Here is a 26,168-nt window from a genome sequence, read left to right on the forward strand (position 1 = left end):
GAGTACAGATAAATTAGGCTTCTGAATAGTAAGCTGAGGTTACTAGGACTTTAGTTTCTCTAAGACTAATGTGTGCTGAGGTCAAAGTCTTCTGACAGTTTTGGTTCTGTCTGGAATTTGGTGGTTGGTATTCTGTTAACATTCCTCATCTAGTTATAAGTCGTGCCAGCCACTGATCTTCCCACGTCCTTCCCTCTTCAGCTCAGAGGTATAACAGCACAACCCTTGTACAGCTTTTTCCAAGAATTAGAACTGGCCACATCCATCAAACGTGTGATGTGGGCAGCAAAGCTGACATCAGAGCCGGTGGCTGTCTGCGTGGTGTGCTTTTTCTGGCCCTCTTGGAAACTGGATCTAGCAAGAAGCGGTGGGTAACCTTCTGCCTGAATCTAGTCATCAGTCACACTGGCTCCCCCCACTAGCTGCACATTCTTTCACAGACCATTAGCTGCATGTGTGGGTATAATGATGTTACTGTTTGGGAGATATTTGCTGAATCCAACAGGAAATCAGTCCTTTCCTTGTTTACCTAAACTGCCATGCCAAAATATAATGCTCTCTCTGCCTAATGAAGGAGATGGGGGATTTGAGAAGAAAGAAGATAGAGAAGAAGGAAGAAAACACGTCTTTGTATTCACAGGAGGTACTCCAAAGCATGTCCCATTTTACTCCCTAAAAAGGGGGGTAGTAGCTTTCATGGAGTGTGTGTGTGTGTGTACACTGTTGTAAATCGGCGCCATCCCAGTTATCAAACTTTACGATCCTTCTTGGACTTTACCTTTTTGCTCTTAATTTCCATCCCTTAACCTTTTGCTCTAACCTTTCCAGCCCATGTTTCTGCATTGACCCTGGGCATGGTGATCGGTAGTAGGCTAGTATCCTCACCAGCATGAGTAGTATGTGTGCCCTGTGCATTCTATTCACCACCTCAGTGGTGGTGGTGGGAAGGGGGAGGGGATGGAAGGGGTAAAGTTAGTGTGCTGGGAACCGTACATAATCATAGCTGGTCTTGTCTTTGTAGCACCCATGATGGACAACCTTTATTGGCATTCGAGTGTCAGACCTGTAAAGGTCATCTCTTAAATGTGTCTCGGGGAGAAAAGATTAAGAATCATTTCCAAGAAGACCACAGGATTTTATACTACCTGAGCAAGAGCATATCACAGCCACATCAAGCAAGGATAGTGGCCTTTTCTATGTTCAGTCCTTAATTAAATGCTCCCCCTCTGGCTTCTCCGCAGTCTCTTGTTTCCCCTTCAACAGGACCTCTCTATTCCGACAGAGATGAAGGCTTGTTTGACTGATGTTCTTCCATTGCAAAAATTTATTTAATTCAAAGTTCACTGCAGAAACCTGGTTGAGACCTGAAATTTAGGCCAATCCTGAGATGGGTGGTGATCCTGAGAGAGACTGGATTGTCCGCCAGATTTACATCACGTATTTTTTCCTTGGCAGAGGCCTGGCAGGAACTGGGGTCCATATTACTGCAGCAGTCTTTCTGCTTGGTCTTCTCGCTGCTCGGCAGGAAGTCCTGACCTGGCCACCTATGTGAAACTTGTCCCTTCTTGAGCACTCAGTAACTGATGGTATAGCCGCATTAGGAGATAAGGGGATGCCTGAGGCCTTAGCTTCCAGGGATATTAGAAACCCCTACATGGGTGGTAGAGTAAAATACAAAAACCCTAACGAACAGATGTTTAGCAGAGTATGAAGGATAAGTTCTAAATGAGGACAGATAAAGCAAGAGACTGAATTTACCAACTTTTCCGCCAGTTGTGACTTTCGTACAAGCTGTGTTGCACTGAGTTCCTAGTGGAGAACTGGCCCCCACCTCCTGTGTATTTTGGTCCTTTGTCTTCTCTACCTCCAGGACATTTGCAAAGCACCATTTAGGTGGGGGCCTGGTCCACAGTCCATCCCTAAGGAACTGAGAGCTTCTGAAGCAGGGAACTCTGAAGCAAAATCCAGGAAAGTTTGGGTCTCCTTATGGAAGGGAGCTCATTGAAAAAGTCTGGAAGCCAAAGGCCCTTAGGGGATAGACCCAGCACCACCCTGAGGGAGCAGTACCATCTGGTCTGGTGATACCACCTTCAAAAGGCTTCCTGAGCAGGTTCTTGGTGCCCCTTGGCACTGGCCCCTTTCCCTCTGAGTTAGGGCTCTGTAAGGGCATGGCTCCAGTAAGCTGAGGTATCTGGTGTGTAGGCAGCAGCTGGGAGTGTGGTGATGGCTTCAGATGAGGTTGTTCCTGAGACGCTGCTCCTGCTCCAGGGAGAGCTCAGCATTGGCTTGGTATGAATCCCCTGTGGGCCAAAGGAACACAGGATCAGAAGCCAACCCTGCCACAGTAATCCCTTCCCTGACAATGTCACAAATGCCCAGATACATTCTCCCCAGCTCATCCTTTCCATCAGGCTGGTCATGGGTGTGGGCACTAACCAATTCAATAGAAACAGACCCAGGACAGGTGTGTAGGTTCAGGGACATCGTGAAGAATAGGCTGTTCAATAGACTAAATGTGCTGGTTATTCTCCTTTGTTCCCTCCCTAGAGGCATTCTCTGCCCTTTGTTCTTTCTGTGCCCTGGGCCCTAAAAATTACATCACCCTGGTTCCCTGGTCAAATTAGGTCAGTGAGAAACAACAGCAAGAGATTAGAGGGTAGAAGGAGAGAAATTGGGGTATTTCTTCTCCTGCTCTGGCCCTACAGTTCTAGTAATCCCTGGATGCCTCAACATCCTTGTTTCTTTTATACTTTGCACACCTCTACAAATAGTCCTTTCATTAAGTAACTTCAGATTCTCCCTTGAGTGTGTCTTCTGTTTCTGCAAGGACCTTGACATACACAGAGATCTCAACCATTGATGACTCATAGTGACCCTATAGGACTAAGTACAGACTGCTGTGTAAGGTTTCCAAGGCTGTAATCTTTACAGAAGACGACTGCCACATCTTTGTCTCACAGAGTGGCTGGTGAGTTTGAACGGCCGACGTTTTGATTAGCAGCTGAGCACTTTAACCACTGCACCACCAGGGCCGCTATGAGTCGGAATCAACAAGAAGTTTTTTGGGAACCAGGTGAAAGGACCTGCAGAACCACCATGTTTTCCTTTCCCTCATCATTGCCATGGTTCCCTCGCAGCCCGATTCCAGCATTTGGAGGATTTGCTGTCTCCATATGCCCAGCCTTGGATTCCAAATTCCCGATTCCTCCCATATTCCTGTCTTATTTTATGGCAGCAAAATTTACCTAGTCACACATATTAGAAACCTTAACTTATTTCTTCTTCATCTTCCGTCTGTTGCCAGAGTTATCTTTTGAAAACATAAATCTGATCTTTCACTCTCTCAACTGAAATTTTTCAGTCGTTCCCATAAGCCCACAGAATAAATTCCGTTCTTTTAGAACTATCGTATATCTCTTCCTACACAGAACTTAATGAATTTGAGATACACAGCCCCATGCTGCAGAAGAGAAAACCTCATGGTCTTCTGGCTAGAAAGTGGTAGAGTAGGGTTTGGAACCAAGTGAAGCCTCCTGAGTATGCTCTTGCTCCTACTCTTTTCTCCTATGACTTTTGCCCCTCCTTTGAAACCCAGCTGAAATGTAATTTTTTTTCTGTGAAACCTTTTCTAGCCCTCAGGCTGTTGCTTTCTCTCTGCTTACTTATGCCTGTTTTTGATACTATTGGTATTGGGGTTATGTATTTGCATGTCTGCATACCCTGCTTGGCACTCTGAGCTCCCGTATCGTCTTCGTATTTACATCCCCAGCCTGGCACAGTGTCCCACACAGTAATAGGTCTTAATAAATGTTTGCTGACTGACCAAAGAACTCTGCCCCACCCCACCTCGCTTAGGCAAGTGTGGGTATGAGTGTACCGCAAACACAGGCATTTTAAAATTGGAAGATGGAGGGATTGGCACCTCTCTTTGCAGAGAAGCTGAATAGCCATCTTCTTACTCTGCCCCTCACTGAATCGTTGGGTCTTCCCTTTGTCTAATGCCACCAACCCTGTAAATGTCCTGTGCCTTGTTCTCCACAGGCCCCTTCTTGCAAGCAGTGGGTGACAGCTAGAGATAGGAACACAGATCATGGGGTCTTCTACTTGTGCCTGTGAGGCAGTCAGCTTAGGACGAAGGCAGCTAAGAAAGACTATATGAAAAGGAGGAGAGAAAAATAACAGACTGGAAGAAGGAAAATCTGTGCATGGCTAAAGGTGATGGGCAAGGTTCTAGGACAGATGGAGCAAGGAGGGATGTAGAAGTAGTTACTGGGTGAGGCTGATGGTCTGACTAGTTTTTCTAGAAATTGCCTGTGAAGATGTCCAAGTACACACACACACGCATGTTTGCGCGCATAACACTTAGGGCACATTTCCAGTCTTCCAGCTCCCCACGCCCGCATGGGGCTGGTCCCACAGTGGCTCAGTTACCTGTGTGGCAGTTGTGCAGCCAGATCCGGTGCCCGTCATACTTGCAGCGACACTGCATCATGTTGTTGGAGAAGTCTGACTCTGCCACCTCATTCTTGGGGTTCACAACCACCTGGAGTAAGTGAGAAAGAAGGGGACAAATGAAGCCAGTGACTTGATTTCTGAGTGAGTTGACAGTAGTTTAATAATCTTTTACAGGTAGTATTTTCCTAAGTGCATTTATAATCTTTGCTTCATTAATCCTTACAGTTACCATGGAGGAAGGCGTTAGTGTCCTCAGTTTACAGATGGGGACTGAGAAGTCACAACTCATTAGCTGTGACTTACCTATTGTCCATTGATTCAGGACTCAAACCCAGGGTCTCCTTCCCCTATAGCACACCTCCTTCAAGTGACAGACTGGGAGACTCTATGTGGGAAACTCTTCCTTCATTTGACCTCAGGGAAACTTTGGGAACATCTGGAGGAAATGGGGTTCCTGGAAAGAGTCCTGTATCCCTGCCCCAGCCCCCTTACCTGGAATATATAGTCCCCAGGGCCCACATCTGTGATATCCACCCATTGGCAGTCAATGTCATGCCGGTAGGTATCCCAGCAACCTACAGTCACTCCCTGCTCCCCAAAGTTGGCACACGCATAGCGCCGCTGCAGTCCTGTAAAGAAAGGTTCAGACAGTTACTGAGGGCCGAAGTGGGTGCTGAGGACTAAGCACTCTGCTAGGTCTTTCATACTCTTTATCATTTAATTCTCAGACACCAGCCTTACCAGGGAAGTGCCATTGTGTCCACTTCAGAGGCTAGGGACCTGCGGTTTAGTTAATAATTTGCGCGAGGTCACCCAGCTGCTGAGTATCAGAGCCAGAATTCCTAATAAATATGAGTCTAGCACTGTAGCAAACCACATCTGTGACTAAGAGATCATTTGGAAATGTGGTTGGAAGATCTCAGCCCTGCCGTGCTAATCATTTATTCCTCCATCTGTCTGTCCAACCTTCTAAAGATCCAGTGTTTACCATGCCATTTCTAAGGACTGGAAACTGTGGATATGCAAATATGAAACCAACAATTAGCCCTCAAAGAATTTAGCAGAGATGAACTTAGGATGTCTATGACAATTAGCCAAGATAGAAAATGTCAGGCATTTAAAAAGCGGTACCACGTGTATTGGGGATGCAGAAGTAGAGACCTTCCATCTAATATTTCAGAAGGTAAGAAATTGATCTATTTGAATGGCCTTGAGTGCTGACTGTTTCCAAGCCAAGGTCTCCCGGTGCTTGGAGCTGTTGAGCAGGGCAGAGGGGAGCCTGATCCCAAAGGGGCTAAAGACTGTAACATGAGAGGCGGGATTCCTCTCATAGATGTGCTGATAGGAAACCACGTACCTGTGGGGCAACTTGTGTCCTCTAGACAGAAGCTAGCCTTATGCCCCTCAGCCACCTTCGAGCCATTGATAGTGAGTAGGTCGTAGTGGGTGAAGACCTCAATGCTGTGGTAGTGCCTACAGGAAAGTAGAGGCTGTTGGCCTGGCGGCAACATGAGAGGATCCTCTCTGGAGAAGCTGGCAGGAGACTGAGGCGCTAGGCCCCATCATTACCCAGAGAAGAAAGTCATAATAGCAGGGCAGTGCCCATCTCCATCCCAAACCCAAGATTAGTGTGACCCACTCCCTATTTCCTGGCACCTCTGCCAGACAGCAAGGCACAGCTGCCCCCATCACCTAGGGTCTTACCCAGGCTAGGCAAGGCAAAAGCGCTGCCCTGGTATCCTCCAGGAGGCTGGTGCTTGGCTGCAAGACCTGAACTGGAGGTGGAAGGAAGGGGCACTTGGTCCAGGGACCAGCCTAGGAGCTGAGCTGCTGGGGAGGGGAGCTCCCTCTACTCCCTGTCAGCCTGGGATCAAATTGCTACCATTGTTCCCAATCCAGTTGTAATGACAACTCTGTTCATGCTACAGGGAAAGGTGCTTATTATCCCAGGCAAAGCCAAGTCCCAAAGTCATTGCCCATTCCTCTCAGCTTTCTCCACCCACTGCTGTGTCCTGAAGAAAATGTTTTTTCCATTCTGCTTTTGTCACAGGCATTGTCTCTGTCTAGGCTGGAGGCTCCTGATAGGAAAGAATGCTCATTGTCTCCTTTTTTAGTATCAGTGTGTTCATGCTCTTCTTAGGGTCTCGCCTTGCTGCTGCTAGAACCGCAAGCTTATTCTGCAGAGCCAGCATCCTGGATGGGATGCATGTCTATTTTGGGCTTCCAGGCTTCTAGGAGTCCCCACTTTACCTGGCTTCTACAGACATGGATGGCCCATGGTCCAACATAGAAAAATTGTCAAATACCATTCTAACGAAGACTAACTCTGCTGGCGATGACTTCTCTCTTGGACCCCGTGAGGACCATCAGCACGGCACATCCAAAGGAGGAGAGAGAGAGATGGAGATGGCAGGTTGATGCTACTGGGATGCCCTTATTGACTCCTGGAGGCAAGGCCAATCAGGCACCAGGAAGGAAGTCTCTTACCAGAGCCCACATCCCTCAGGGAAGTTTGCCTTTATCCAGGGAAAGACCAGACTGTTTCAGTCCCTGGACCTTGCTTTTTGTCCCTAACGCTCTAGGACCCAGGCTTGGGCAGGCACTAACATGTGACACTGGTGCCAAATCCAGCTGTGGCGTCCTGTCTTGGGGCGGAAGTCAGCCCGGCCCAGGTTGTAGATCTGTGAGGAGAAGCGCAGTAGGCGCCGGTGTCCGTAGGGCCAGTCCATGAGGTCTGCAGACTTGGAGAGGCAGTTCTCCTCGTGGGCACAGTACAGCTGGCTGAGCGGCCGGTCCTCCAAGTAGGCCGTCTCCTGCACTAGCTGGGCGTTCATCACTAGGTCTGGAGCACCTGGGGACGGCAGAGGGGCACAGTAGTGAGGCAAAAGGTAGAAAGGCAGCCCTTCTCGCTCTCTGGCATGGTCTTACTCCCACACTAAGCTCTTTTGGAGGATCTCAGAAAATTAGGGCAGCTTAGGAGTCAGGAGATGTGAATTGTGATCAAAGGAATAGTCTTACCACCTTAAGGATTCTCTGGGTGGTACAAACAGTTAACACACTTGGCTGCTAACCAAAAGGTTGGACGTCAAGTCCACTCAGAGGTGCCTTGAAAGAAAGACCTGGCAATTTACTTCCAAAAAATCATTACAACACCCTCAATAAGCTCTGCTGATACCCAGCTTGGTTCCCTTAGCCAAGTCGTCCTCTTTCTTGAGGCCTTCGTTCCTTCAGAAGATGGGACAGGTGGCAGGGAGAGTGGGGAGAGTTAATGACCAAGGCTGCATGTGCACTCTGACGTTTTGGTCCTAGCACTGTGCTTCCTCCGAGGCTCCTATTCTAGCCCCACTGCCCCAGTGGGCATCCGTAGCAGGGTGTCCTGTGCGTTTCTCTTCTGAGGCACGGCAGACATGCCGGTGCCTGTGCCTCTCCCTGTCCTTTCCTGTTACAGGACTCTTACACACCTCCCCCACCATCTCTGCCTCCTCACCTGTGTCAGTACAGAAAGGTGTGGACCCACAGCTGTTGCCATGTAATATCAGCCAAAAAAAAGCTGCCCATTTTCAGTGCTTATTTGTGCAAAAACACAAGATTGCAGCTTAGGTTTTTGGCAGAGGCACCACATGGGCGAGCCTCCACTCTAAGGGGAGAGGGGAGCACTGGTTGATTTCAGTGGCTATGCTGTGTGATACCTGCATTATCACCAGAAAAGCTCTCGGACTCCTGTGGTATATTTTGCAGAGAGCCAGTATTTGCCCACTGTCAAACCCTAGAGTTCCTGAGGGAAAGAAGGAAAGCTTTCAGAGAGAATGAGACAAGAGAGTGAGGGAAAGAAATGAGAACGACCACAGATGAGAAATAGTGGTGGCCACAGGGGTAGCAGGTCGGCTGGCTGTGCTCAAAACCAAAAAACCAAACCCATTGCTGTTGAGTCAATTCTGACTCATAATGACCCTATAGGACAGAGTAGAAATGTCTCATAGGGTTTCCACGGAGCAGCTGGTAGACTCGAACTGCTGACATTTAGTTAGCAGCCAAGCTCAACCACTGTGCCACAGGGCTTAGCCATCATGAAATATCAAATGCATTCAGGAGAGCTGCCACTCAAACAGCAGAGCAGGGGAAAGTACAGGGTTCCCGGGAAGAGGAGCTGGGGCTGGGGGAGCAGGCTTCCAACTTGTTGTGAGGCTGGGTGCTGGGAAAGACCACTCTGATGCCCCGTCGCCCTGCAGGGAGGTGCACTGGACAAAGGGAAAGCCCTAGAGCTCATTGACAAAGGTTAAGAACGGCTGGGGATTGAAGTTTGCCTGGAAAGAAGGTCAAGTGGCCACTCGGGTGATGCCAACCTGCAGCTGTTGGGTTGGACATAGTGATCTTGGCACAGACCTGGTTGGCAGGTGTCAGACATGCTACTGTCCTGAGAATCTGGGTTTGTGGGGCAGACCAACGCATCAACATGATCTCATCCCAGAGCCTTCAGAGTAGGTCACGCAGCCCAGGAGGGGAACACACAGCTGCGCCCCAGGTCCCACATGCGCCACATTTACACACCCTCTATTTTTTCTACAGCAGTAGTGCTCAAGCTTTTGTGTTTACTACAATCAACCCTAAGAAATAGACTTGACATTGAGACCCAGGACACTCATACAGTTCCAGGAAAAAAATACCCTTACTCCATGTGATGTAATGCACTCTAATGTATTTTTTTTTTTTCTTTTAAACTGTTGGTCATGACCTGAACATTGAAACACTGTTCTATGTCCTTGCGTTTTCACGTGTTTATTATTCCGTCAGGTAGGCAGGGCAGGTGACTTGGCCACATGTAGCTAGTAAATGGCAGAGCTGGTGCTCCAAGACCAGCCCTCTGTCCCTGTCCCACCCTTTGGCCATGGAGCTGGGCCAGCACTGAGGGAAGGAGAGTGGGTATACCAACCCGGGACTCCTGCTGGTACTCACTGTTTGTGCAGGAGACTCCAGCTGAGAAGCGCCCTGCGCCATGGGAGCAGTGCACCGGCCCGTGCCTCTGACACTGCTGCAGGGCCAGCTCCGTACCGGAGCAGCGCACCCCGCTCAGCACCACATCTCCAGCCCCTGGCGTCCCCTGCCAGTACCAGGTGTCCTGAGAAAACAGCCAGCCATCAGGGCTGAGAGGGGCCCTGGGGGTCATCTCCCTGGCTTCCCTCTGGGCTTGGATCCCACATACCATCCCTTCCAGGCTCCATTCAGCCTCAGCTTCACTCTTTAGTGATGGGAACCCTTACCTTCTGGGGCAGTGCATTCCACATTTGAACCCCTCTGAGGACTAGAAATTCTTCTGTGTGTTGATACAAAAATCCAACTGCCTGTGGCTTCCAACACCGGTCTCCTCTCCTCCCTCTCCCCCGTGTGTCAGCCCTTTGCTATTTGAAGAGGAGTGGCCTGTCCCCTTCTCCCCCACCCAGGCATATTCCCACTTCCCCAGCTGTTCCTCATACAGCCCAGACCATCACTGTGCTCAGGGTTGGACCCGGCTCCCCAGGAGAGGCCTCCCAGGCTTTGCTGTGGGTGTAGTTGCAGAGGGCCATCCATTGCCTTGAGCCAAGTCTTCTTGGTTGTGTTGCCCTGGTATTTTTTGACTCTACCCACTTATTTCCATCTGAACTGCCACTAGCCTGGCCCAAGCCAGCATCATTCCTCATCTGGGCTACAATAGCCTCTTGAGTGTGTTTTCCTGCATCCATGATTGTCTCCACCCCAACCATTTTCCAAAAAAAGAAAAAAACCTTTAAAAAATCTGGACTGCAGGCTTTGCATACTCTGGCCCCTGCCTCCTCCACCCTCACACCTGACACCACTCTCCCCCTTGATAACCACACTCCAACCTCTGGTCCTTAGTTCCTCAGTTGAATTAAGTTTTCACTGGCCACAGGGCTTTTGCACAGGCTTTGTATTCCACCCTCACCTTGTCTGGCTAACTTCTAGTCATCCTTTCTATGTGCACAGCTATGAACTGAGTTGAGTGAACATTCTATTAATGACTGCCTCCCTCACTTGATAGTCTGTTCCATGAGGCAGGGACTGTATCTTCTTGTTCACTACAGTTTCCCCAGCACTTAGCATTACGTCTGGCCCAGAGGTTCTCTCTAATTGTTGAATGAATGAAGGAAGGGCCAGCAGCTTGAGCTGTGCCCAGGGCCACCCTGGCACAGGAAATTTTGGTCCTCAGACCAGGAGGCTGAGGGGTTGTAGGGAAGGAGTGAGACAGGGACCTACCTTGATGGCGTGGCTGGCAAAACCCAGCCCGAGCTGTCGGCAGGTCACCATGGCTTCGGTGAGCCCCCAGTGGTCACTGCACACAGCCCCCCAGCGCTGGATCCCATTCACTTCCACCTGCACCTCCACCACACCCTCCTCAGCGTTGCGCCCACCAGCTAAGCGCACCTGCAATGATCAGAGGTGTGTGAGGAGCAATGGGCCTCAGGAAGGAGACCTTGGCACTGAGCCTGGAGACCCACCCAGGATAGCTGTCTATGTGGCCTAGACATGACTGTCCCCTTCTCCAGGTTTGTTTTTCTGTAAAGGGATGACATTTTATTAGATGGTCTCTAATGGCCTTGTCTGCTAGAGAAATCTGACTCGAAGAGACTGCACCAGGGTCTCCAGTTCTGGTATTTGTCCTCCTCCTACCTGGTCTGAGACCCTACCCTGAATGACTCACAATTTGCAAAGGGCTTTCATATCTACCGCCTCATTCACAATGCCCCATGAGACCATTAACCCCATTTTACAGAAGAGACAACAAAGATCCGAGACATGAGGCGACTTGCCCCCTCCCGTGTGAGCACTGAGACTGGAAGCCTTCTTATCCCACCTGGCCTCTCCACTGCCACTCCTCAGGCCCACTTGGCACCTTCTTTCTCAACTTCACAGGTGACCTGAGAAAGCGTGGTAGAAGAGCAGTTCCACCTGAAGAGCCCCTGTGGCCTCCTGACATCTCTGAAGTCCACAGCCTGGGGCCTGAGGGGTACAGACCGGGCAAGGTGGGACAGGAGAGAGAGGGTTTCTGTGCTGGCTGCAAGGGAGGGCCAACTGGGCCTAAAACAGAAGTACTAGCTGCCTCTCCTGCGTCCCTCCCTACTGGCCCAAGGTGGTACCCTGGGATATCTCAGGTAACCTGCTACCCCAGCTCCTAGCCTGCGGCAGACCTGAGCTCACCTGATTCTGGAAGCCCATGTTAGGGATGTTGCACCTGACAGCAGCGTCATTTCGGTGTTGACAACCATTCTGGGACCCTTCCAGGGCAGGGCAGTCACTGAGGTTCCGCTCATACCCCTGGCAGCGCACCTCACTCAGGTGGATGGGCCCCAGCCCTATGGGAAGAGGTGCTGTGTAAGGCTCTGTTTGTGTAACTCTGCGCCTGTGGCTTCCCCTCCCACAGGGTGGGAGAACTTTCTGTCCTGGGCCTGGTATGCCAGGGCCATCAAGGAATGGACCAGTGGTTCATCCAGGCCCTCCCCCCGACCTCAGGGCCCCACTCACCTTGGCCCAGCTGGGCCCCAAAAAGGACCTTCCGAGCAGAGCCAAAGCCAAGCTGACGACACACGACGCTAGCGGAGATGAGGTTCCACTTGTGGTCACAGACAGTGCCCCACTGACGGTGCATGAGAACTTCTACCCGGCCCTCGCCCACCTGGGCCCCAGAGCGGAGGCGCACCTTTGGCTCCTGCTGGGAGAAAACAGCTTCAGGGGAAGCCAAGGAGGTCCACAGTGGGAGCCCAGGGTAGGGCCCCTTCCAGCTGAGCTGAGCTTGAGGTGGACAGTGAGTGGACAGAGCCAAGGACTGGGAGCTGGGAAGGCTGAGTTCCAGTCCTGCCTCTGACTTCCCGTAGCTATCACCTTGAATAAGCCTTCAACCTCCATTTCTTTAATGGCAAAGTGGAGGATGGCTTTAATTGTAACCATCACAATAATAGTAGTAATTACAAGCTTCAGCTCAAATGAGAGAGCCCATAGGGTCTCTATGAGTCGGAATGGACTCGACTGCAATAGGTTTGGTTTTCTTTGGTTTGAGAGAGCCTTGGGAGTCAGGAGCCCTGGGCTCAGAGTCACAACCCTGTCACCTAATCACTCTCTAGCCAGGTCCCTTCCTCTCTAAGCCTCTGCTTCTTTTTTGTCCCTTGCGTTTCAACTAGGTCAACACTTGCAAAGAGGTCTGTGAACTGATTTTAGGGAGGTGCAGGGACATGGCATTAATTAAACTGGTTCACATACTGAGGGAGTTATTTCTATTTTAATTCTTTCATTTCTTCTACTCCATCAAGGAAGCGCCCTGGTGGTGCAGTGGTTAAGAGAACAGCTGCTAACCAAAAGGTTGGCAGTTGGAATCCACCAGCCACTCCTTGGAAACCCTCAAGGAGACAGTCGCAGTTTGGTGCTGATACGTCTGTAACGCCTCACTAGCACTTGCTCATCTCCTTTTTATAACAAAGGGCCAGACTCACGTTCAATACCTTTGGCCCTAGACAGGATATAGCTAAAACTTAATTACTATTTTTATGGTTACCTTCTATTCCTGGCAGGTGACACCAGTTTTCCATTTATGGGAGGGCTGTAAACTATCCTTTTTCAGTCAATCCCCCGTCCTCCCACAGCTCTGCCATTCTGTGACTAGCTCTCCTCCCAGCCTGAACCAATGCTGCATCCTTGATGGGGGGGGCTCCTCCCTCCTCCCCTGCTGTCCTGAGGGCCCCTGAGCCAGCCCCTCCCTACTGGGGCAGCCCACTGAGAGGGGACTGTGCCTCCAGAACCAGGCTGCATCTGTGGGACTCACCTCTGCCCAGGGATCCTTGCTCCATGGCTTTGCCTTGGGTGGGCGGAAGCGGGGCCCTGCCACACAGTTGACCACAGCATGCATGCCCCCTGGACATGCCGGCTGCAGCTTGCCCCGGGCCGGAGATACCTGCACCTGGCAGCTGGCCATGTGGGGCTCTGTCCCCAAGCAGGTGACACGGTGGATCCAGAAGGAATTCTTCTTAGTCAGGCTCTTCAGCCTGGAAGGCAAGGGAGATTGGGAGTAGGGGAGGGGTTGAGGGAAGAGCTTTGGGATTGAGGGGAGGCCCAGGCAGAGGTGAGGGAAGGGAAAGGGGGCCCCTCCTGCCACATTCCTCAGCATCCTCCCTCAAGGAGGCTGCTTCTCACCTAGACTTGGGATCCATCATCTTCAAATTCCAGGCCTTCCTGTGGAGGGAGAAAACAGGTGGGGGATGGGGTGGCTGCAGATGCCCCAGTCCTGTCACCCTGGCTCCTAAGTTTGCACCAGGTCCTGCAGTTTGTAAACTTGTCCACAAATCTTATTTCAATGCTGAGCCTCACAGCAGCCCATGGAGGGTAACCTGTCACAGATAACAACGATTCGCCAGATTCGCCATTTTACCGGGAAAGAGAGCAAGGCCTAAGAAGGCCCCCTGGGGCAGGCAGCTTAGAGCTCACCCTTCCTCCAGTCCAGGTGAAGGGGAGCCGTTAGGGGGAGCCCTGAGAGAAGGGACCAGAGGCAAGATCCTCTCAGACAGGTGGAAGTTAAAGGCCTTGCTGGTTGGAGCTGCCCACCCCAGAGACACCCAGGCTGTAATCACAGCTGCCCTCCTCATGGATGGTGGATGAGTCAGCAAGACCCAGCTGTGCAATTACCAGGCAGTGGGGAGTCCGGGGCCCACGTCCCAGCCATCCCCAAGGATGGAGCCATGTGACTGCCACGTGGCTGCCCAATACCCAATCTTTCAGGGTGGCCTAAGTTAGAGACACAAAGACCAGTAAGGGATTTCCAACCCTTTAAATGAAGCGGGACTAAAACTGATTGGGGTGGACGAGGGAGGTTGGAACCGTGGGAGGTTTCTCCCTTGGTGAGAAGCATATAAAGTTTTCACTGGCACAGAACTAGAAGAACTGTGACGTAGTCATCTGGTCTACTTTTGAAAATTCTGTCATGTTTCTGACAGAATAGTTTTGTCTCCTCTCCCCAGACCTGCCCCATCCCATGCATTGCTTACACAGCGTTGCTGGGACCAGAGTTGAGATCATTCGCTGGGGCAAAGTTGAGCTCATTCTCTGAGGAATGGAAAATTGAGGACCAGACACCCTACCTAAGGCCCCACTGCTAGTTATTGGCAAGCTGAGACGAGAAGTCGGCTCGTCTATACTTGTGGGCAGCACTGTCACTGTCTTCAGTACAGTCTGGTTTTTAAATCAGGGTCACGAAGTTGCACATTCCATGAATTTCACAGCGGAGGTATTCTGTACCATCGTCAATTCCCGTTATTTGATTGGCAAGTAGGATGTTTATTTTCCTACTGCTTCTAGGGATGGCCCAGGGTCTTGTTCATCTCTCTTAATTATTCTGAGGGATTCAGATCATAATCCAGGAAATCCGGGCGTATTCCTCAGGTGGGTCTGTTTCCCTCCCAGCCCCCACAACCAGTGACACCTACCCTGGCCAATTCCACTGCACCCTACAAGGCCACACACACACATACTCAACTGCCCTCCTACCTGTAGTAGGGGCTGTTGACAGGCTGTTGGCTTGGGAAGCCCAGCATTCCACACACCACCCTGCTGTTGTTCATGGTCCAGCCCTGGTCACACACCTGCCGCCAGTGTCCTTCGTACTTCACCTCCACGACCCCCTCAGTCACTGGGATCTGCCGCTTGGCACTGGCAAGGATGGGCTTGAGCCGCACCTCCTCCAGCCGCTGGACCTACGGGGTGCACAGTCACCTGTGGGCTCCAGGACTTCTGCCTTGCCTGCTGAGCCCACTGCTTAGAGACCTTAGATATCATGCCACCCAACCTTCTCATCAGACAGCCCAGGAAACTGAGGCCTGGGTTGTGGGAGATGCTCATCGAAGGCACACAGTGAGGACAAGTTAGGACCATGGCTTTTCTAGGGCTCTCTCCTCAACTCCACCAAACTTGTTCCACTTGAGGAGAACTAGGAGGACTGGTACCCTTCCTGGGGCCAGGATGGGGGCCCTTGATAGTTTGGGGAACTTTCATTGGGCAGGAAGTGGCCTTCCTCATGCCACCCTGGGGAAAGCTGAGGATGGGCCAGACCAGCTGCTTGAGACACCCAGCAGTATCCTTTGGTCCACAGGACCCTAGCCCTGGGGTGACTCAGACCAATACCAATATGGTGCCCCTCATCATGGCCTGTCACGTTCAGGAGGCCAGGGCCAGCTGTCCTCAGGATGGAGGCTGCCTGGCAGCAGAGTATAGGAGCTAGAGGCTGGCCCTGCCCGCTTCTGTTGTTTGGCTTGGGCTGTTTTTAGCTCGGGTTGTTTGTGCTGGGAAGAGGCATCAATTGTGGCTGGGCCTTGTGGGTGAGGCAGCCCCTTGTCCCCCTGCTCCCTTCTCTGTGGGGAGCAGCTTCTGAGATTCCCAGCAGGCCTGGCCTCACAGTCTCTGGCCTGCCCTACATCAGGCCAGTGCCCTATATCCAGGCACCTGTTTCTGGGCTGAAACCAGGGCCACAGACCTCAGACGGGAGTTGGGCCCCAGGGATACTTCATAGCCCAGGCTCTGGTCCCTTTCCCTCCCTCCTCCTCCAGGCTCACCATCCAGGAAGCTCCCAGTCACCTGGTCTAGCCCCTCAGCCCTTAGACTCAGGCCAGACCCTGAATAGCCTCCTCACCTGGGGTCCAAGGGCATTGGAGACCTTCTCAGAAAGATAGCCATGCTGGCGCTGGGGCTGGCATACCACACCAATGTCTTCTGTGTGGCTGCAGTCACTGACGCCCCAGCCGTTAGATGTGCACTGGTCCAGGGAACTCTCCGTGCCCACACAGCGCACATTGTCCAGCCAGATGGGGCCTGTGGGTGAAGGGTTGGTGGATGCTCAGGGGTGAGCCCTGAGAGGCAGGTCATGGGCCCTGCCTTCTGAATAGGACCCACACGTGTCACCTTTCCTTTTCCAAATCCTGAGGAGGAAGTGGGGGAATGATTCTCCTGGATCTTGAAAGGTACAGCCCTGCCTACTGCCTCGTCTTGGCATCAGGCCCTGTAGAATCTGATTTTGGAAAATGTTAGCCTATGCCCACCTAGTAACTAGACCTACTTGCCCATTCATTCATTCAACTTTTGCTAAGCATGCACCATGTGCCAATTACAATGTTCAAGGGACTTAGAGTTTAGTGATGGTGATGATGATGGTAATCTCATTACAAGAGAGAGTGGGAGGGTCAGAGCAAGGATCATTTGTAGCTGGGGCCCTTATGAAGTACCTCATCGAGGAGGTCATTTGAGCTGGGTATTAAAGGATGGGTGGGAGTCTGAAGTGTTCTGTTGGAGCCTCAGTGAGCCCAACCCCTGAGAAAAGCCTGTCACCATTTCCTTATCATCCCCCTAGGCAACACCAGTCACTCACCCTCCCCTTGGCCATATTTGGCACTGTGGGCCCAGGTCAAGGCATTCTCAAAGCCCAGCTGGCGGCAGGCCACTGTGGCCTCCTGGAGGGCAAAGTTGTCATCACACACGGTGCCCCACTGGCCCTGGTATAGCACCTCCAGGCGGCCCTCCTCTGGTCTGCTCCCTGGGCCCACCAGCCGTAGCTTAATGGTGCCCAATGACTGTGGCCTGCTTGGAGCAACCTGGCCCAGCAGCAGCAGGATCAGGGAGAGGACAGCTGGTGGGAACCACATCATGGCGACTTCAAGGGCAGCTGGGGCCAAGGCACCTGGGGAATAAGTAAACATGACAATGGTGACCCACTGTCCACCACCTCTACCCCGATCTCAGTCCTCTTCAGCAATTTGACAGCTGCTGGCAGGACAAAGGATGGCAGGACTCCTCCAACTACATCATATGTGATGGCACTGACTGAGTCTGGGCTCTCGAGTTAGCAGATTTGGTTCAAATGCACCATTTATTGGCTATGTGACCTTGAGGAAGGTACTTAACCTTGTTGAGTCTCAATCTTCTCATCTGTTAAATGAGGATAATAATCCCTGCCTCACACTGATGGTATGAATGTTAAATAAAACAATGTATGTAAAGTGCTGAACACAGGTCTAGCCCATGGTTAAGTACTCTATAAATAATAACTATCCCTGAGTGGCACAAACAGTTAAGCGCTGGACTACTAACCAAAAGGTTGGTGGTTTGCACCTACCCAAAAGTGCCTTAAAAGAAAGTCCAGGTGATCTGCTTCCAAAAGGTCACAGCCTTGAAAACCCTATGGAACACAGTTCTATTTTGCAACCCATGGGGTCTCCACAAGTCAGATTCGATGCAACAGCCACTGCTCTGGGTTTTGTTGGTTTATTCTTTATACAGTCTTATATATAGGTAGAATAGGTGGCTTCCCATTTGAATCATGTGGGACCTCCCATGGGTGCCCTCAGGTCAAGAATATTTACCTGAGGGGTATGGTCTAATATCTCCTCCAGCTAGGATCTTCTACAAAACCCTCAAGCCATGGCTCTAGGTCCATCTAAGTGCATGCTTCATACACTGATTCAACAAGCATTTTTTGAATACTTGCTTCATGCAACTATGGCAGGTATTGGGGACAGAGAAGTGAAGGCTTCAAAACACCCTCCCCAAATCCCAAGAAGCTCAGAAAAGAGGAATCACAGAAGGCTTTCAAAGAAGGAACACTAATTTTGGGCCTTGTTGGATGAGTGAATTCACCCAGACGGGAAGAGGGGAAGTCCAGGTACAGAGAATAGGATGGCAAAAGAGGAAAAGGGGAAGGAGTTGAGCCTGTTCCCAAGCACGAAGTGCCCTTCTCTCAACCTTGTGCTGCAGTGTTGGGGGCTTGGAGCAGGGCAAAGAGGCAGATGGACAGACGGGCCAGGTCATCAAGGGCCTGTGCACCATACAGAGAGTTGGCCTTCTTTCTGCAGGAGCTAATGGGCTTGGGCAAGTTGTAGGCAGCAAGCATATATCAGAAAGGGCCCATCTCTAGGAGGCTGCAATAAGAGGCCCTTCGGGTCATTAGAGGGGATGAAGTTGGGCAGGGGGGCTGGTTCTCTTCTCACACATTAGCAGTCTTGGTCACAGGACCACAGAGGTGGTATAGAGTCATGGCTGATTAGAGTTGTCGGAGACCTTGGGAGCTGCCGTGCTGAAGCTCCTCCAGCCCCATGCTCCCCAAGACAGGCCCTGCTGCCAAGAGCCCCAGGGGGGTGCTGAGGCCTGCCTGGCACAGTGGGTCCTAACTGGGGATGGAGAAGGCTGGGCCCCTGGCTCCTGTTCAGTGCTTGAGTCTAACAAGAGAGCTCACTCATGATGAGACCACCCTCTTCCACGGTCTCACAACTCATCAGCCTGGTTGGGGAGGGTCTCGTGGGCTCCCTGCCCCTCCCAGCTCCATGGGTTGGTATCTGGCTGAGAGTCTCTCCTTACTCCTTCCAGCCCCAGCCCCACCTCCTCTGGGCCACTGGCCCCCTGGCTTCACCTGCACCAATTTTACCTTGTGGAGCCCAAGGCTGGGAGGAGTGGACTCCCAGATGTACACCAGATGGGTTCAGGGAATGAAGCTCTATAGGAACAGGGACTTTGTTTTGTATCCCAATGCCCAGAATGGAGGTGGCACTCAATAAATATCCATGGTTGAATGCATGGGAGGTGGCATAGCACAGTGCTTAAACATGTAGACTGGGGAGTCAGACTGCCTGCGTTCACATCCCACCTCTGCCAGTTAGTTTCTGAGTGATCTTGGGATTTAATTTCTCAGTAAAATTTTGCTGAAAACAACTCAGAAACGGTGGCAGCAGTACATCAATCGGGAACTGCCAGGAATTCAGGCCAGATAGAAGAGGACATGGAATGAGGGACATGATTGCTGATGTCAGATGGATCTTGGCTGAAAGCAGAGAATACCAGAAAGATGTTTACTTGTGCTTTATTGACTATGCAAAGGCTTTCAACCGTGTGGATCATAACAAATCATGAGTAACATTGAGAAGAATGGAAAATCTAAAACACTTAATTGTGCTCGTGCCAAACCTGCACATAGACCAAGAGGTAGTCGTTCCAACAGAGCAAGGAGATACTGTGTGGTTTGAAATTAGGAAAGATGTGCGTCAGGGTTGTATCCTTTCACCAAATGTATTCAATTTGTATGCTGAGCAAATAATCCCAGAAGCTGGACTATATGAAGAAGAATTTGGCATCAGGATTAGAGGAAGACTCATAAACAACCTGTGTTATGCAGATGACACAACCTTGCCTGCTGAAAGTGAAGAGGACTTGAAGCACTACTGATGAAGATCAAAGACTTCAGCCTTCAGTATGGATTACACCTCAATATAAAGAAAACAAAAATCCTCACCACTGGACCAATAAGCAGCATCATAATAATCGGAGAAAAGATTGAAGTTGTCAAGGATTTCATTTTACTTGGATCCATAATCAACGCCATGGAAGCCGCTGTCAAGAAATTAAACAATGTATGGTATTGGGCAAATCTGCTGTGAAAGACCTCTTCAAAGTGTTAAAAAGCAAAGGTGTAGAAACCTGATCAAAAGAGGAAAATGCAGAACAGAATTTCAAATTCTCATGGACTCTAGACTTTCTGGAGTCACGGAGGGTGGATGAACCCCTGAAACTATTGTCCTGAGATGATTTTTAAGCCTTAAATCGAAAGTATCCCATAAAGTCATCTTAAAACCAAACAGTAATTTAGCTTAACTAGTAAAAAAAGGTCTTGAGCATTATGCTCTTTTAAAACTATATATTTGGGATCATATAACTAAAACCAAACCAAACTTGTTGCCATCGAGTCAATTACGACTCATAGCAACCCTATAGGACAGAGTAGAACTGCCCCATAGAGTTTCCAAGGAGTGCCTGGTGGATTCGAACTGCCAACCTTTTGGTTAGCACCTGTAGTAGCTCTTTAACCACTACGTCACCAGTGTTCCGGCTTGCTGAAAGTGAAGAGGACTTGAAGCACTTACTGATGAAGATCAAAGACTACAGCCTTCAGTATGGATTGCACCTCAATATAAAGAAAACAAAAATCCTCACAACTGGACCAATGAGCAACATTATGATAAACGGGGAAAAGATTGTAGTTGTCAAGGATTTCGTTTTGCTTGGATCCACAATCAACACCAGTGGAAGCAGCAGTCAAGAAATGAAATGACGCATTGCATTGGGTGAATCTGCTGCAAAGGACCTCTTCAAAGTGTTGAAGAGCAAAGATGTCACCTTGAAGACTAAGGTGCGCCTGACCCAAGCCATGGTATTTTCAATCGCATCATATGCACGTGAAAGTTGGACAATGAATAAAGAAGACCGGAGAGGAATTGATGCCTTTGAATTGTGGTGTTGGTGAGGAATATTGAATATACCATGGACTGCCAAAAGAATGAGCAAATCTGTCTTGGAAGAAGTACAACCAGAATGCTCCTGAGAAGCAAGGATGGTGAGACTGCGTCTTACATACTTTGGACATGTTGTCAGAAGGGATCAGTCTGGAGAAGAACATCATGCTTGGGAAGTACAGGGTCAGTGGAAAAGAGGAAGACCTAGAATGAGGTGGATTGACACAGTGGCTACAACAATGAGCTCAAGCATAATGACGATTGTAAGGTTGATGCAGGACTGGGCAGTGTTTCGTTCTGTTGTGCGTAGGGTCTCTATGAGTTGGAACTGACTCGATGGCACCTGACAACAACAACAACATATGGGATCAGGGGCCCTGGTGGCACAGTGGTTAAGAATTTGGCTGCTAACCAAGAGGTCGGCAGTTTGAATCCACCAGCTGCTCCTTGAAAACCCTATGGGGGCAGTTCTACTCTGTCCTATAGGGTTGCTATGAGTCGAAATTGATGCAGCAGGTTTGGTTTTGGTTTTATATGGGGTCAAATTGACAACAGCAACTCAAAAGATTAGATAGAAACCTTAGGGGGTAGTGAGTTTATGTTAATGAGGGAAGAACAACTCAGAAAAGAAAGGTGAGAATGGTTGCACAACTCAAAGAATGTAATCAGTGTCACTAAATTGTACATGTAGAAACTGTTGAATTGGTGTGTGTTTTGCTGTGTATATTCTCAACAACAACAAACTAAATAAAATTTAGAAAAAAAAAAAAAAGCAAAGATGTCACTTTGAGGACTAAGGCGTGCCTGGTCCAAGCCATGGTATTTTCAGTCATCTCATATGTATGTGAAAGCTGGACAATGAGCAAGGAAGACTGAAGAAGAATTGATGCATTTGAATTATGGGGTTGGTGAAGAATATTAAATATATCATGGACTGCCAAAAGAATGAACAAGTCTGTCTTGGAAGAAGTATAACCAGAAGGCTTCTTAGAAGCAAGGATGGTGAGACTTCATCTCATGTACTTTGGACATGTTATCAGGAGGGACCAACCCCTGGAGAAGGACATCATGCTTGGTAAAGTAGAGGCTCAGTGAAAAAGAGGAAGACCCTCAATGAGATGGATTGACACAGTGGCTGCAACAGTGAACTCAAGAATAGCCAGGATTGTGAGGATGGTTCAGGACTAGGGAGTGTTTCCTTCTGTTGTCCATAGGGTTGCTATGAGTCAGAAGTGACTCGATGTCACCTAACAACAACAGTTTCCCCCTCTGTAGAATGGGGATAATAACAGCACTTACAGGATTTTTATGAAGATTAAATACATTAATAAATATTAAACCCTTAGAAGGGTAAGCTCTCAGTGAGGGTTAGCTATTATTAGTAGCTATATAGAATCATTGGTCTAGGTTGGTCTCACACCCTCTTTGTACAAAGGAGCAATTGGAAATGGAGGCTGCCTCCTATCTCAACACAAACCCCAGGCACCCTTCTTTGTAAGGAAACGCGGGTGGTATAGTGGTTGAGAGGTATGGCTGCTAACCAAAAGGTCAGCAGTTTGAATCTATCAGGCGCTCCTTGGAAACTCTACTGGGCAGTTCTACTCTGTCTTACAGGTTTGCTAGGAATTGATTCGACAGCAATGAGTTTGGTTTTTCTTTTCTTTTTTTTCTTCTTTGCAACATTCCTCAAATTCCCCTCTTTTCCCTCCACCAACACTACTGAGCCGAAGTCTTCTCTCTCCAGCCATGAGGCTGGGCAGCTGTCTCCTCCCCATCTCCTCCTCCCTGCAGCCTCTTCCTGCTCTAACCCCTCCTACACTTCCTTTCCAGATGTCAACACGACTTTCTTCATGGTCCTCCCTACTCAGAAGCTCGTGAGGTTCCCATCTGGCTGTCATCTCAAGCAGAGTGTTCTCCACTGCTTTGGAAGTCTCCATTCCCTCCTCTTCGCTCCCCAGGCACAGCCAGGGACTGGAGGTGGAACTTCCTCTGGCGACAAGAGGGGATCACAAGGATTGGACTCAGAGCCCTCTAGCTGTGAGGACCCAGTGGTCACTTTGGTCTGGCCTGAGAGATGACCCTCCAGGAGTCAAGGTGTTTCTAACTCTGCTACCAAGATGCTTGACTCGAGTCAGGTGCTTTCCTCTCTCTGAGCCTCAGCTGCAGCACTTATAAAATATGAGGGTGGCTTTTGGGGGTCCCCCATCTATGACATGCTCTGATGGGCCATGGGATGGGCCAGGCAATTCTGCTGTTTGGTTTGTGGCTGAAGTCCCTACAGCACTGAGGAGGTCTTATGAAAGGCTGTGGACAGTGCCTGGCCAACAGCTCCCTCCCTTCCAAGAGGCCTCCCTGGGGGCAGGGAAGGGCCTCAGCTGCAGGACTCCCAGTTCTGGGCTACTGGCAGCTCCCTTCCATGAAAGCTGACCCAGGAGGCAGATGGGGGCAGCAACAGGAACCAAGACTCAGATACAGAAAAAGCTCCCTCTCCCCAGCCTTCCTTCCTCTTGCAGGTCCCCATATGGCTTTTGCTTACACCAAACTTGTCTTCTCCTCATGCCCCAAACATAACCAACATTCCTAGTCTCCAAGCCTTTGCTGTCACTGTTTCTTCTCCTTGGAGCACCCTTTCTCTCTATCTCATACTGGTAAACTACTACACATCCTTCAACATCCAACTCAAATGCTACCTCCTCTATTAAGCCGTCCTAGTTCCCCCACCTTCCTAGCACTTTGTGTATTTGATTCCCATCTCCCAACCAGCAAAGGCATAGTGTCCACTCATATCTGTTCTCTGAGCACAGAAAGGAGAACCAGGCTGAAACTCCTCCATGAGAGAAGGAAGCAGCCTCAAAAGTAGCAGTTCTCTTCCCAAATGAAGGAGAAGGGGACAGGGTGAGGTGAAGGAAGGTGGAGGAGGAGGGTGGGGCTGGGGTGAAAGGGAGGCGTGGTTAAAGATCAAAGTTAATAATAATAATACTACATTTAAAATATTGAATACTTATCTCTATCCTACAGATGAGAAGATGAGGCTCAGAGAAGTTAAGGGACTTGCTTCTGCCAAGTTCAAGGCCAGCAGTCTGGCTCTAGATGCCACCAGCTCTCAACCACAGGAGAGATGGATATTGGAAGAGGAGGGAGCAGGGAGATGAATGAAATTCCACCCTGTGCTGGTTGATTTACGACCTACGCTTAGCATGAGGGCACTGCCGGGGGAGGGTGCCAGCACCAAGCCCAACCAAGCGACACATCCAGGACCCTGCCAGCTTGAGGCAGGAAGTTACCTGTTTCAAATGCTGCCAGGGGACCCTGGCACCTGGTCCTGTCTGGCCCAGCAGGGGAGGCTGGAAGAGGGCAAACGCCCAAAGAAACTGGGTGAGAGCATTGGAGGTGCTGCCCTGGTGGGAGCTAGCCCCGGAACACTCACACCCGTTCTCCATAGTTCCTTGGGGATGGGGCAGCTTCCCCTCTCAGCCCTGATGGCCTCCCTGGAGCCCCTGAAGCAGCTGCCACAAATGGGCTCTGAAGTCTACCTGCTCAGACTTCCTAAACCTGGGGCACGAACCCCTCTGCCCCCCTCCCCCCCGCCCCGCCCCAGAGCATAATCAGCTCTGGTCTGCTTAGTTGGAGAGCCCAGCTCCTCTCTGCCTCTTATCCCCCAAGCCACAGAGTGACATTTGAGCCTACCTTGCCACTCCCCTGCCTCCTCCCTGGATTAGGACGCAGAGAAACGGTTACACACAGAATGTCATAAACAAGACACGCAGCACACACCGAGACCAGGGCGCACCATATCCGGCCTTGGGCCAAGTTCCCAAACTTGGTTGCTTTTTCAATTGAAAACAGATTAATGAGCCACTAGAGGTGACTGCCTGGCTGGGCCGTAAGTTTGATACTCCCATCCCTCCCAGACCCCATTACAAGAACCCTCCAGAAGCCTGTAGACCCTCAGAGAGGCAGAGGGGCAGACGACAGACAGCACAGTAGGAAGCAGACCTGGGGCCAGGCCAGGCGGGAGCTCACCAACCGGAGCGCGGACAGTCCAGGCTGGGTCCGGCTTGGAGTGCTGCTGTGCACAGCTAATGGGCCTCCTGGGGCGCCCTTGGGCCCTTTTATCCCGTTGCCGCCCACGGGCGCACCCCCCCCCCCCCCACCAGCCTGCAGAGAAGGAGGCCCCGCCCCGGGGTGGACCGGGAATAACCGGGCACCCCGCCCGGCTGAGTGAGTGCTTCCAGCTTGAGTGAGTGAGTGAGCACTTCCAGCGTTGCATCCTGATGCCAAGAAATTTGAAAGGCAGCCACCTGGCCAACTGACTGAAAGAGACCCACGTTTGTGCCCATTTCAAATAAAGATGTGTCCAACAGAATACAGAAATTATCGAACAGTATCATTAATACCACACACAAGTAAAATTTTGCTGCAAGTAATTCAAAAACATTTGCAGCAGTACATCGACAGGGAACTGTCAGAAAATCAAGCTGGATTCCGAAGAGGACTTGGAAGGCGGGATATCATTGATGATATCTGATGCATCTTGGCTGAAAGCAGTGAAAGCCAGAAAGATATTTACCTGTGTTTTATTGACTATGCAGAAGAATTCGACCATGTGGATCGTAACAAATTATGGATAACATTTCAAAGATTGGGAATCCCAGAACACTTAATTGTGTTCATGAGGAACCTGTACATAGACCAAGAGACAGCTGTTCGAACAGAACAAAGGGATACTGCATGGTTTGAAGTCAGGAAAGGTGTGCGTCAGGGTTGTATCTTTTACTATACTTATTCGATTTGTATGCTGTGCAAGTAATCCGATAAACTGGACTAGATGAAAGAATGTGGCATCGGGATTGGAGGACACAACCTTGCTTGCTGAAAGTGAAGAGGACTTGAAGGACTTCCTGGTGAAGATCAATGACCACAGCCTTCAGTATGGATAACACCTCGACATAAAGAAAACCAAAATCCTCACCACTGGACCAATAAGGCACATCGTGATAAATGGAGAAAAGATTGAAGTTGTCAAGGATTTCAACACCCATGGAAGCAGCACTCAGGAAATCAAACAACACATTGCATTGGGCAAATCTGCCACAAAAGACCTCTTTAAAGTGTTAAAAAGCAAAGATGGCACTTTGAGGACTAAGGTGCACCTGACCCAAACCATGGTATTTTCAGCCACCTCCTATGCATTCAAAAGCTGGACAATGAATAGGGAAAAACAAAAAAGAACCGATGCATCTGAATTATGGTGTTGGCAAAGAATATTGAGTATACCATGGACTGCCAAAGTACAGCCAGCATGCTCTTTAGAAGCAAGGATGGCGAGACTTCGTCTCACGTTACTTTGGATACGTTATGAGGAGGGAGTCACCCCTGGAGAAGGACATCATGCTTGCTAAAGTAGAAGGTCAT

General features: G+C 50.1%; 1 protein-coding gene across 3 annotated transcripts; it reads right to left on the minus strand.

The window, feature by feature from the left end:
- Positions 1–725: 725 nt before the first annotated feature.
- On the minus strand, positions 726–24,821 carry LOXL4 (lysyl oxidase like 4). 3 transcript variants are annotated; one of them, XM_049854908.1, is made up of 15 exons: positions 24,750–24,821; positions 16,847–17,155; positions 16,115–16,293; positions 14,977–15,182; positions 13,630–13,668; positions 13,262–13,481; positions 11,971–12,154; positions 11,647–11,801; positions 10,705–10,872; positions 9,409–9,571; positions 7,063–7,306; positions 5,813–5,928; positions 4,948–5,084; positions 4,432–4,543; positions 726–2,300 (listed from the first exon to the last, which is right to left on the minus strand). In XM_049854908.1, the coding sequence occupies exons 2-15, from the start codon at positions 17,121–17,123 to the stop codon at positions 2,230–2,232; spliced, it is 2,271 nt and encodes a 756-aa protein (XP_049710865.1). In that variant the 5' UTR covers positions 17,124–17,155; positions 24,750–24,821; the 3' UTR covers positions 726–2,229. The 3 variants fall into 3 exon arrangements, 2 of the variants coding, with proteins under 2 accessions (XP_049710865.1, XP_049710863.1); XM_049854906.1 differs by having other exon boundaries at positions 24,777–24,818; XR_007513409.1 differs by lacking the exons at positions 726–2,300; positions 4,432–4,543; positions 4,948–5,084 and having other exon boundaries at positions 5,848–5,928; positions 6,160–7,306; positions 24,777–24,818.
- Positions 24,822–26,168: the final 1,347 nt, after the last annotated feature.

This window comes from Elephas maximus, chromosome 16 (genome assembly GCF_024166365.1).
Source record: "Elephas maximus indicus isolate mEleMax1 chromosome 16, mEleMax1 primary haplotype, whole genome shotgun sequence".
NCBI classification, from domain to species: Eukaryota; Metazoa; Chordata; class Mammalia; order Proboscidea; family Elephantidae; genus Elephas; species Elephas maximus.